A 13,231-nucleotide genomic window follows, 5' to 3' on the forward strand; every position below is an offset into this window, starting at 1 on the left:
AAGAGCCCTAAATGTAACCACAAGAATCCTTGTCAGAGGGAGGCGGGAGGGTCAGCATCAGTACGTGTGACATGAAAGCAGAGAGCGGAGTGATTCAAGGAGGGAGCTGAGAGCAACAGGATGCTCTTCTTCACTCAGAAGACTATAGAGAGTCAGCCCTCCCCTCTCATTATGAGGAAAAAGCCACAGCAAAATAGCAATGGCCTGGGGTACAGATGGATCCTCTTGCCCTCAGGCCTGATCACCACAAATGGGCTTCCTCAGCCGGTTTGGAATACTCAGTAATTCCAGAACCGTTGGTAAGGAGGCTGAGGACAAAAAATCAGGGACAGAGAAAAAACAATGGGAAGGGCATTTTGGGAAGGTTAAAAGAAAGTATGAAAAACAGGAAGAGAACAAAGAATGAAGAATGAATAGGCAGGGAGCCTACGTCATGTTTCCAGAGGTATAATCTGCAGCATTACTCAATTTAGTGGGACTCTTACGCTATTTGGTTTTCATAACCCAAAATGCTAGTTTTACTTTTCAATATTAACCTGGCCAAATGTGTAAGTAAGAGTTGTCATACCTAGAATAGATTACTGTGCTTATTTTTATACAGAATTCTAAAAATAACATTTCATCTGTTTTGAGCTTCTGATCATTTAGTTTAGAATGCCCTGCCCTATGTACTGGGTAAGTTTGAAGTTTCATGTTATTTGATTTTATATATCTCTGTGTGGCAGAGTAGGTTATTGTTCCCTATAATAGGATTATATATCCCTACTCTTTGTATGTGATTTCATACTGTCTCCCAGTGAAGTAGATGGAACCTTTTCCTCCCCTTAATGACCTTGAGTTTGGCTCTATGATTTGCTTTGGCCAATGAAATGTCAATGGACCTGATACAGGCAGAGGTATCGTATGGGTTTACGTCACTGGGTTTAGTTGTTGCACAATAGACATTTGCCAGGTGAAAAGCATGGACCGAATTACTGCTGAAGTCAGAAAGAGGCTGTGGAGAGACCGGAATGTAATCCACAGCTGGCCCACAGATGTGTAAGAAATAAATGCCTAAATTGGAAGCTGCTGATTTTTGAGGGCTGTTTGTTATGCAGCTTTATTGAAACAGAAACCTAATACTTTATGGTAATTATTTCCTTTTTATGACAAACATGGCTAAAATTGAGAGAGGCCTCTATTCATCTTACTTTGAAAGTCTTTTAATAAAAAATCTACTCATTTTGTTCCCAACCTATCCAGTTATAGAAATCTTTCTCCATCTTGAAGACCAAATCTGAACTCTTACCCAAAACAAAGAAATACATATACACTCAATTAGCTTATATTTTTGGCTTTTAAATCACCAAACAACCCTCAAATCCTAATTGGATGTTTATGCCACTTGAAAAGTCCATTTTGGGGCTCCTGAGTGGCTCAGTCATTAAGCGTCTGCCTTCGGCTCAGGTCATGATCCCAGGGTCCTGGGATCGAACCTCACATCGGGCTCCCTGCTCGGCGGGGAACCTGCTTCTCCCTCTCACACTCCCCCTGCTTGTGTTTCCCTTTCTTGCTGTCCTTCTCTCTGTCAAATAAATAAATAAAATTTTCAAAAAAAAAAAAAAAGTCCATTCTGTAATTTTGGGAGGAAGTATGTGACACTGTACCTGAATGTTTTGCTTGCTTTGCATTCTCAATCTCTTCCAAGGCTCCAGGCCTTTTTTTCTTAGCAATACCCTTTCATAATGTTCTTTGGCTACTGCTTCCAGCTGCTGGTTCCTCTTAATTCTCTTCTGCTTCTCTAGTTCTTTCTGGGAAAAATTAAAAAGTAAAAATGCTGAGGAGGGACCAAGATAGTGACATAGGAGGTCCTGGACTTCCCTCCTCCCTTGGATGCATTCAATGTATAGCTACAAATGGAGCATCTCCCTCTGAAAGAAATCTAGAAACTAGCTGAGTGACTCTTCCCTATCAGGGAAATACCCACATCAAAGTGGGTAGGAAAGGCTGAAACACACTCTTGACATAAACCCCATCCCTAGCACAGCACCATACAACAGGGAGGGAATTCCCAATTCGGAGCTTCTCTCTGAGGAATGAAGGGTTTGGACTGCACACCTAGCACTTCCTCTTTTAAAACCACCACCCAGAGGATGGGCCCCTAAAATGAATGGCTCTGAAAGCCACTGGGGCTTGTGTCCATGAGATACATAAAACGATAGAAAACAAAGAAATGGTTCTTAATGGATGTGTGCGCACTCCCTATGGCTATCCCCCTAGGGCTCATCCCTGAGGGAGCAGACAAACATGCCCATCTCCCACTCTCTGAAAGTGGTTTGACTGTATACTTTATAAGCTAATGCCTGAGGGTCCAGCTTCTTATTTAGCACACATTTAGGGGTTGGCTGTGGTCCTCTCCAAAGGAAGTGCCCAATGGACCCTTCCCCTGCCTTCTCCCTCTAGCTCATTCCAATGATCAAACCAAACCACAAGCATCTCTCTGGAAGGAGCTTGGACACAATCTGGTCACCCAACATTTATGATTACCACTTGAGGGATGGGACCCTGGTTTGCCTGGCTCTGAAAGCCAATGGAGCTTCACAAGTCCTACAGGACTATAACAAAGAAGCAATTTTTAAATGGATGTAGGAGCACCCCTCTCCCCTTGTGGCTATATACCGGGCTCAGTGCAGAGGGAGCAGGCAAAACACATCTCATAGGTTCTCCCTGGAAGGGGCTTAGTTACCTACATTCCCAGCTGCTGCCTGAGGGTACAGTTTTTAATCAGCTTGCATCTAGGTGCTGACTGAGATTCTCCCCTTTGGAACACTGGCAGGTGTTGGTACAGCTCAACTACTGGGAGCTAAGAACAAGGACAGCAGATTGGATGATCACAAAGGTTTGAGAGACAACCAAGAACCTGGGCGAGGCTGACTGACAATGTTTATCTCCCACATGAGACCACTCTGTAACGACTAGGAGAGGTGGCTGCTTTATCTAATGTGCAGAAACCAACAGGAAGAGTCAAGAAAAATAGAGAAAGGGGAATATCTTCCAAACAAAGGAACAAGATGAATCTCCAGAAACCAATCTTAATGAAATAAATGATTTACCCAATAGTTCAAAACCATGATAATAAAGATGTTCACTGAGGTCAGGAGAGCAATGCATGAACAAAAACAGAATTTCACCAAAGACATAGGAAAAAAAAAAAAAAAAACCCAACCCCAAACATAAATTATATAGCTGAAGAATACAGTAACTGAACTGAAAAATTCAGTAAAGGGGTTCAACAGCAGACTATATCAGGCAGAAGAAAGGATCAGCTAACTTAAAGACAGAGCAGAGAATTCATCCAATTAGGGGAAAAAGAAAAAAGATGAAGATAGCATAAGGGACTGATGGGACACCATCAAGGGTACAAATACATGCATTACAGGGGTTCCAGAGGAAAGGGGCAGAAAGCTTACTCAAAGAAATACTGGCTGAAAACTTCCCTCACTTGGGGAAAGAAACAGACACCCACATTGAGGAAGCCCAGAAAATACCAAACAAAATGAATCTAAAGAGGCACACCCCAAGACAAACTGTCAAAGTTAAAGACAAGGAGAGAATCATAAAAGCAGCAAGAGAAAAGCAACTTGTTACATATAAGGGCATTCCCATAGGACAATCAACAAGTTTTTCAGCAGAAACCTTGCAGGCCAGAGGGAGTGGGATGATATATTCAAAGTGCTAAAAGAAAAAACCTGCCAAACAAGAATACTCTACCCAGCAAAGATGTCCTTCACAATTGAAGGAGAGATAAAAGGATTTTCCAGACAAACCAAAGCTAAATGAATTGATTACCACTAGACCGGCCTTATGTCATACCCAACCCTTAAAAGGACTAATTCAAGGGGCACCTGGGTGGCTCACTCAGTTAGGTGTCCGACTCTTGGTTTTGTCGACTCTTGGTGTCCGACTCTTGGTTTTGCCTCAGGTAATGATCTCAGAGTCCTGAGATCCAGCCCCGCAACGGGCTCCCTGCTCATCGGGAGTCTGCTTCCCCGCCTCCTCTCTTTCTGTCCCACTCCCCACTCGTGCACTCTAATAAATAAATAAATCTTTTTTTAAAAAAAGGGCTTCAAGTTGACGTGAAGGACACTAGTTAGTAACATAAAAACATGAAACTATAAAATTCACTGGTAAAGGTGTATATATAAATAGTTTAATTGAGAATAATATGGTGATGGTGGTAGGTGAATCTCTTATAACTCTAGTATAAAGGTTAAAAGACAAAAGTATTAATTAAAACAACTATAATAATAATTTGTTAATGGATACACACTATAAAAGATGTAAATTGTGGGGCACCTGGGTGCTGCAGTCAGTTGAGCATCTGACTCTTGGTTTTGGCTCAGGTCGTGATCTCAGGGTTGTGAGATCAAGTCCCACGTTGGGCTCCACATTAGCACAGAGTCTGCTTCAGATTCTCTCTCTTTCCCTCTGCCCCTCCCACTCATGCTCTCTAAAATAAATAAATAAATCTTAAAAAAAAGATGTAAATTGTGACATCAAACACAAAGTGTGGGAGCAGGAGTATAAAAATGTAGAGGTTTTGTATACATTTGAAGTTATCAGCTTAAAACAGACTGTTAAAACTACAAGATGCCTTATGTAAGCCTCATGGTAACCACAAAGCATAAACTTATAGTAAATAAGCAAAAAAAGATTAAGAGAAAGTAATCAAAGCATAACACTATAGAGAATTATTAAATCACAAAGAAAGCAAGAGAGGAAGAAAGGAATATAGGAACTACAAAAGAGCTAGAAAACAGCAAAATGGCAATAATAAGCCCATGCCTATTAATTATTTTAAATGTACACAGACTACATTCTCCAGTGAAAAGCCATACAGTGGCTGAATGGATTAAAAAAACCAGGACCCAACCTGCTGCCTATGAGCGGCTCATTTCAACTTTAAAGACACACAGAGACTGAAAGTGAAGAGATGGAAAAAAGATATTCCATGCAAATGAAAGCCAAAAGACAGCAGGAGTAGCTAGCCTTACATCAGACAAAATAGACATTAAGCCAAAAACTGTAACGAGATTAAAAAAAAAGGTCATTATATCACGACAAAAGGGTCAATTCATCAAGAGGATATAACAATTATAAATATTTATATACCGGTCTTCCTCCATGGTTCCCTTGGCTCTCCACCCCTCCTTCCTGTGGTGCTCAATGGATCATGGTCAAGCCTCAAATGAGGTAGATGAAGATCAAAACCGGCATGGTGAAGCGATTGGTCAAAGAAAAAATTATGCATGAAAAAGAAGCAAAACAACAAGAAGAAAAGATTGAAAAAAATGAAAGCTGAAGATGGTGAAAATTATCCAATTAAAAAGCAGGCAGAAATCCTGCAAGAGTCCTGCATAATGATCCCAGATTGCCAGCACAGGTTGGAAGCCACATATACTGATCTTTTGCAGTTAGTAGAGAGAGGAAAAGACTTGCAAGAAGCTGAGGAATATAAGGAAGCATGTTTAGTACTGGATTCAGTGAAGTTAGAAGCCTGAAGTTTTCTGTACAGGGTGTTTTTTGCATTAAATCTTGGGATCCATTCCACAATTCATTATTTTTGACCACTGCTGTGTGTTCAAGTAGTATGGGAATGTGCTTCTTTTTACTCAGTTGCATATATTTTTCTTTGCCTAATTTATCAAATGAGTTCATCTAATAAAAAAAATTATGCACCCAATTTTGAATCACCTAAATACATAAAGCTAATACTAACATTCTGAGGGGTGATCTAGACAGCAATACAATAATAGTAGGAAACCTAAATAACCCACTTTAAACAATGGATAGATCACACTGACAGAAAATCACTATGGAAACATTGGACTTAAATTATATGTTAGACCAGATGGACCTAACAGACATATACAGAACATTTCATTCAACGATGACAGAATATGCATTTTTCTCAAGTGTACATAAAACATTCTCCAGGATGGATCATATGTTATATGCTACAAAACAAATCTTAATAAATTGAAAAAAACTGATATCATATCAAGCATCTTTTTCAACCATGGTGTTATGAAATTAAAAATCAATTACAAGAGGAAAACTGGAAAACACACAAATACGTGGAGATTAAACAACATGCTTACAAACAATCAATGAGTCAAAGAAGAAATCAAAAGGGGAAATCAAAAAACATCCAGGCAAAGGAAAATGGAAACAAAATATACCAAAACTTACGAGATGCAGCAAAAGCAGTTTTAAGAGGGAAGTTTATAGCAGTAAACCCTTACATTAGAAAAAATGAAAGATCTCAAACAGCCTAACTATACATCTCAACAAACTAGAAGAAGAAACTATGCCCAAAGTTAGCAGAAGGAATGAAATAAAGATCAGTGCAGAAATAAATGAAATAGAGACTAGAAGAACAATAGAAAAGATTAAAAAAAAAAACTAAGAGCTGTCTTTTTTTAAAAGATAAAATAGACAAACCTGTGGCTAGACTAAGAAAAAAAGAGACAAAATCAGAAATGAAAGAGAAAACACAGGAATAGTAAGGATCATAACAAACTACTATGAACAATTATATACCAACAACTTAAATAACCTACAAATGGATAAATTCTTAAAAACATACAACTTTTACTAAGACTGAATCATGAAGAATTAGAAAATCTGAACAGACCGATTACTAGTAAAGAGATGGAATAAGTACTCAAAATCCTTCCAACAAAGAAAAGTTCAAGACCAGATGGCTTCACTGGTAAATTCTACCAAATATTTCAATTAATACCAATCCTTCTTAAACTCGTCCAAAAAATATAAATCCTAAATCATTTTACAAGGCCAATATTACCCTGATGCCAAAGCCAGACAAGGACACAAGAAAATTATAGGCCAGTATCCCTGATGAACATAAATGCAAAAAATCTCAACAAAATATCAGCAAATCAAACAGAACATTGAAAGGATCATACACTATGATCAAGTGGGATTTATTCCAGGGATGCAAGGATGGTTCAACATCCACAAATCACTCACTGTGATACTCCCATGTTACAAAATGAAGGATAAAAATCCTATGGTCATCTCAATAGATGCAGAAAAAGTATCTGACACAATTCAACATCCTTTCATGATAAAACCTCTCCACAAATTGGGTATAGAAGGAACGTATCTCAACATAATAAAGACCATACTTGCGAAGCTCACAACTAACATCACACCCAACATTGAAAAGATTTTCCTCTAATATTATGAACAAAACAAGGATGCCCACCAATTTTATTCAAAATAGTGTTGGAAGTGTCAGAGCAATTAGGCAAGAAAAAGAAATAAAGACATCCAAATTAGAAAGGAAGAAGTAAAATTGTCTCTCTCTGCAGATGACGTGATATTATATATCAAGAACCCTAAAGACTCCACTAGAAACTGTCAGAATAAATGAATTTAGTACAATTGCAGTATACAAAATCAATTGCACGTCTATACATAATAATGAGTTATTAGAAAGAGAAATTAAGAAATTAATCCCATTTACAATAGCATTAAAGAGAAAAAACTACTTAGGAATAAAATTTAATCAAGGAAGTAAAATATCTGTACATTGGAAACTATAAAATATTGGTGAAAAAAATTGAAGAAGACACAAATGTTCGATATGGATAGATTTTTTTTCTGTGATTTGTACTGCATAACCAGCCACCTAGATCTGCACATACGTAGGCAGGCTAAGGAATGTTGTTTGTGAGGCTTGTGATGTGTGAATAACCTTGGGAGCCCGGCTGTTGAAATATATTATCTGGCCTCCAGGTCAGAACTGGCCCTTCTGTTCTGGATGCCAAGATCTATAAATCTTGTCTCACATCCCCTCCTGCTCCAGGCTGCACTGGCTCCCTAGAATGGAATCCAGGCAGGGAGGCAGACACACATAGCCCAGGCTCCTTGAAAACATAAAAACATGATAACATAGAAATGCAGCTCGCTCCAAATTGCATGTAGACAAACAAATGTTTAACTTCAAACCCTGTTATGTGCCCTGTAAATATTGTCAGTTGGAAGTCTCACCTGAGGGGAGGATGCTCTGCCCAGACCTCTCAACTGGGACTCCAGCCTAGCTGTTTCCACGGGGCTTCCCCAGCTAATGAGGTTGGATGTTGTTAAGTACCCAATTTGATGTAACTTTGCCTTATTCTCATTTCTTGCCTACTATTACCTTCATCTATGTGTAGATTTCTTTCCTCTTCTGTTCCTATTAGCTTTCTATATTAACAATAATAAAGTTTTCTTTCCTTTTCAAAACCAAAGCACACCTGTTGTGATTCTTTTCACAGAACAATAAATAAATGGAAAGATTCACTGTGCTCATGGATTGGAAGAATTAATATTGTTAAAATGGCCATACTACCCAAAGCAATTTACAGATTCATTGCAGTCCCTATCAAAATTCCAATGGTATTTTTCACAGAAATAAAAAAAGCAATCCTAAAATTCGTATGGGACCATGAAAATCCTGAATAGCCAAAGCAGTTTTGAGAAAGAAGAACAAAGCTGGAGGCATCATATTTCTTGATTTCAAACTATATCACAAAGCTACAGTAAGCAAAACAGTATAGCACTGGCATTAAAAAAAAAAAAAAGACACATAGATCAATGGAATAGGATAGAGAGCCCAGAAATAAACCCATGCATATATGGTCAATTAATTTTCAACAAAGGAGCCAATAATATACAAAGGGGGAAAGTCTCTTCAATAAATGGTGCTGGGAAAACTGGGTAGCCTCCTGCAAAACAATAAAACTGGACCTTTATCTTACACCATCCATAAAAAGCAACTAAAAATGGATTAAAGACTTGAATGTAAGACCTGAAACTAAAACTCTTAGAAGAAAACATAGTAGGTAAGCTCCTTGACTCTGGACTTGGAGATGAGTTTTTGGATTGAACACCTTAAATCAAAGGCAACAAAACAAAAATAAACAAGTGGGATTACATCGAACTAAAAAGCTTCTGCACAGCAAAGGAAACCATCAACAAAAAGAAAAGGTAATCTATGGAATGGAACAAAATATTTGCAAACCACGTATCTGATAAAGGGTTAATACCTAAAATATACAAGGAACCTATACAACTCAATAGCAAAAAAACCCCAAATAACCCATTTAAAAAATGGGTAAAGAACCTGAAGAGATGTTTTTCCAAAGGAGACATACAAATGGTCAACAGGTACATGAAAAGCTACTCAGTATCACTAATCATCAGGGAAATGCAATGAGGTATCTATCACCTGACAACTGTTAGAATGGCTATTATCAAAAAGATAAGAAATAAATGCTGGCAAGAATGTGGAGAAAAGGGAGCCCTTGTGCATTGCTGTTGGGAATGTAAACTGGTGCATCCCCTATGGAAAACAGTATGGAGGTTCCTCAAGAAATTAAAAATGGACCTACCATATTATCCAACAATCCCAGTTCTGAGTATGTATCCATAGGAAACAAAATCACTATCTAAAGAGATATTTGTACTCCCATGTTTATTGCAACATTATTCACAGTAGCCAAGATATGGAAACAACTTAAGTTTCCATCAATGGATAAATGAATTTAAAAATATGGTATATATATACAATGGAAGATTATTTAGCCTTAAAAAAAGGAAATCCTGCCATTTTTGACAACACAGATGAACCCTAAGGACATCATGCTCATTATGCCAAGTAAAATAAGCCAGAGAAAAACAAGTACTAGGTGGTATCACTTATATGTGGAATCTTTATTTTTTTTAAAAAAAGGTTGAACTCCTAGAAACAGAGTAGAATGTGGTTGCAAGTGGTTGAGGGGAAGGGGGGAAATAGGGAGAGCCTGGAAAAAGGGTACAAACTTTTAGTTGTGAGATGAATGTAGTCTGAGGACCTAAAGTGTAAACATGGTGGCTGTAGTTTTTAATACTATATTTTATAACTGAAATTTACTGAGAGAACTTAAGTGTACACACACACACACACACACACACACACACACAAAGGTGTGTGACGGATGTGTTAACCCAATGGTGAGAATCCTTTTACAATGTATAAGTACATCAAATCATCCTGTTGTACATTTTTTTTTTGGGGGGGGTTCCTTTTTTTAATTTAAATTCAATTAATTAACATATAGTGTATTACTGGGTAGAGTTCAGTGATCATCAGTTGCATAGAACACCCAGTGGTCATTCCATCACGTGCCCTCCTTCATGCCCATCACCCAGTTACCCCATCCCTCCCACCCACCTCCCTCCAGCAACCCTCAGTTTTCCTTTCTTATGCTTAAGAATCTCTTTTGGTTTGTCTCTCTCTCTGATTTCATCTTGTTTTATTCTTCCCAGGTTGTTTTTTTTTTTTTTTTTTTTTTACTAACCAGAATCATGCTGTATGTATTGTTCTTTGATGTGCTTGCTGGAGATGTTCTCAGCCTAGCACACACCTTTTATCCATTCTATATTCCACAGAAATAGTGTCACTGTTTGGGTTGCTTCATTCTGCTGTTATAATTATGCCCACTTCTGTGCACAAACTTGAGCACAGGGGCTGGAATTTGTGGGGAAGTGTGTCAGTTTGAGCCCCTGGCAATCTGAGGTGAAGGCATGTTGACTTGGCATTGGGCATGCTGACTCGGGCAGGAGGGTGGCTGGACTGTGAATTTGGGACCCACAGGCTGATGGCATGCGTGACAGGGATGTGGCCGGTTTTGCTTTTAACTTCTGTTTTTCTGGGAAACTCTCTCTCTCCTTCTATTCTAAATGAAAGCCTTGCTGGATAGAGTATTCTTGGCTGTAGATTTTTTCCTTTTAGCAGTCGGAATTGATCATGCCGCTCCCTTCTGGCCTGTAGAGTTTCTGCTGAAAAACCCACTGACAGCCATATGGGGTTTCCCTTGTATATCACTGCTTTCCTTCCCCTTGCTGCTTTTAAAATTCTCTCTCACTACTTTTGGCCATCTTATTTACTTTGTGTCTTGGTGCAGACCTCTTTGGGTTGGTTGTGTTGGGGGCTCTCTGTGCCTCCTGGATCTGGATTTCTCTTTCCTTCCCCAGATTCAGGAAGTTTTTAGCTATTATTTCTTCAGACAAATCTTCTTCCCCCTTTTCCCGCTCTTCTCCTTCTGGGATCCGTATCATGCGACTGTTATGCTTGACAGTGTCGCTGAATTCCCTGGGTCTATTCTCATTTTGTGTATTTTTTTCCCCTCTCATCTGCTCATCTTGATTACTTTCCATTACTCTGTCCTCCAGGTGGCTGATCCGTTCTTCTACTTCCTCTTGTTTGCTATTTATTCCAGGTGGTCTATTTTTATTTCCATTTAGTGAGTCCAATAGCTCTAATTGGTTCTTTTTTTACATCTCCTATCTCTTGGTGGAGGGTCTCATGGAAATTCTGCACTCTTTTCTCAAGTCCTATGAGTATCTTTATGAGCATTACTTTAAATTCCCTATCAGACATATTACTTATCTCCATTTCGCTTAGGTCTACTGCTCTGATTTTTTCCCACTCTTTCATTTGGGACATATTCCTCTGTCTCCTCATTCTGTCTATTGCTGTGTCTGTTCCTCTGTGTTAGGAAAGTCAGCTACGTCAACTGTACTTGAAAGTAGTGGCTTTATGAAGAAGAGGTCCTGTAGCGCAATGTCTCCTTTTCACCAGAAAGTGGTGCTTCAGGGGGTGTCTCCTATACATGCGTTGCTCCAGGGGTGTCCTACCGTTGTGGCTGGGATGTGTTTGCCTTCAGTCCAGCCTGTGATGGCTCTCTGCTTGTTGTGGGCAGAGTCTGGTCTCCGTGGTGTTAGTGGGCTGGTCCGGGGCTGCCTTGGGCTTGAGTTGAGTCAGACCAGGTGCTTGCCAGAGATGCAGTAGCACCAAACTGCAGGCACTTTCCCTGTGTTGTCCCCTGAGAAGCTTTTGTTGGTGGGTGGGGCCTGCAGACAGACCAGCTGCCTGCCCCCAGCCCACCGCTGGGGTCACAGTCAGACTGGTGTGTGGTTATCTTCCCCTCTTCCTGGGGCAGGACTCACTTTGGAGTAGTGCTGACCCTTGTCTGGGCTGCGTGCACACTGCCAGGCTTGTGGCACTGCTTTGATGGGATCTTGCCAAGAGCGATCGGAGGGGGTGGATCTGCTTCACTGTGGCCTCTTGTCTATGCCGGGCTGTGGAGTCTGTTCTGCCAGTTTTTGGGCTGCTTTCTGGGTTATTTATGCCGATGTGGGTGCTCTCTAGGCAGCCACGTGGCAAGAGGTGAGCCCAGGGTGATCCTACTCTGCCATCTTCCCAGTAGCCATCCTGTTGTACATTTTAAGTACCTTACAATTTTGTAAATTATACCTCAGAAAAACTGAAAAAATAAGTAAAAGTGCCATGACCAAAACACTAATGAATTTCATATCAACAAATAGCTAATTAACTTAATTTGAACATATAACCACTAAACAGTGTGCTAATCATGGTAACAGAACTCTGGAGCATTAAAGGAAACAATTCTGCCAAGTGGGTGAGGAAAAGGTGGTCATGAGTACTACAAGAATCAGTGCTATACATAGTCTTAGATATATTCAGTGTTATTCACAGATGATCTGTATCTCACTCTGTTACTAAAAAGTAAAGTATCTAGTTAGGAGAGCAATCAATATTTCTCCCTCATTATTATGGGAAACCTAGCAATACAGCCCCTTCATTTAGATTATAGAGATTTATATGTAAATAACCCTATTTAAATTTAAAGATACTCCATACTGCATTAAAAGCCTAGAATAATATTCTTACACTGTGCTCTTTTTAAAAGTGATGCACAAATAAAATAAGTCCAGAAAAAAGTTAAAAATATTTGATGATCATTAAGCAGCCCTCCCTCCTCTGAGAAGGATTAACCATTTCTGGTAATACCCTGAGAAAAGACAGCTCCCATGCTCCTCAAAGAAGAATGTACCCCTTGAGGGGCTGACTGAGAAAGATGACAGAAGCGTAATGGTTTACTGTAGAGATATCATTTTTTAATTTTTCTATTTTTAATAAAAGTAGGCTATAATAAAAGTGAGAGAAAAAAATTACCTAAAAATGGTGAGTGGTAGCAAGTGATACCCCTTATGAAAGTCACAAGAGCAAAGCAAATACTTCAGACTGTCTTCACAATAGTTGTCATTTATGTAATATAAATACAAAAACATTTAAGCTTCTTCCCATCCCCCGCCGCAATTTCACTTCAGGAAAAGT

The 13,231-nt window shown here is 39.2% G+C and overlaps 2 protein-coding genes and 1 pseudogene across 4 annotated transcripts in view; 2 read left to right on the plus strand and 1 right to left on the minus strand.

Annotated features, from left to right (window-relative positions):
- Positions 1-13,231, plus strand: part of ZDHHC23 (zDHHC palmitoyltransferase 23) — a 76,437-nt gene that overhangs the window by 29,443 nt on the left and 33,763 nt on the right. The gene's annotated exons all lie outside the window — the stretch shown is intronic.
- CCDC191 (coiled-coil domain containing 191) overlaps positions 1-13,231 on the minus strand; it is a 97,255-nt gene that overhangs the window by 16,445 nt on the left and 67,579 nt on the right. For all 3 annotated transcript variants that reach the window (XR_013445275.1, XM_036107139.2, XM_078066261.1), the window contains one exon: positions 1,647-1,790. Coding sequence is in view for 2 of the 3 variants with exons in the window: in XM_036107139.2 (XP_035963032.2) it covers positions 1,647-1,790 (144 nt within the window). In the remaining variant the exon portion in view is untranslated. The remainder of the gene's footprint in view (positions 1-1,646; positions 1,791-13,231) is intronic.
- LOC118545095 (tubulin-specific chaperone A pseudogene) lies at positions 5,213-5,549 on the plus strand (annotated as a pseudogene).

This window comes from Halichoerus grypus, chromosome 1 (assembly GCF_964656455.1).
Source record: "Halichoerus grypus chromosome 1, mHalGry1.hap1.1, whole genome shotgun sequence".
In the NCBI taxonomy this organism is placed as follows: Eukaryota; Metazoa; Chordata; class Mammalia; order Carnivora; family Phocidae; genus Halichoerus; species Halichoerus grypus.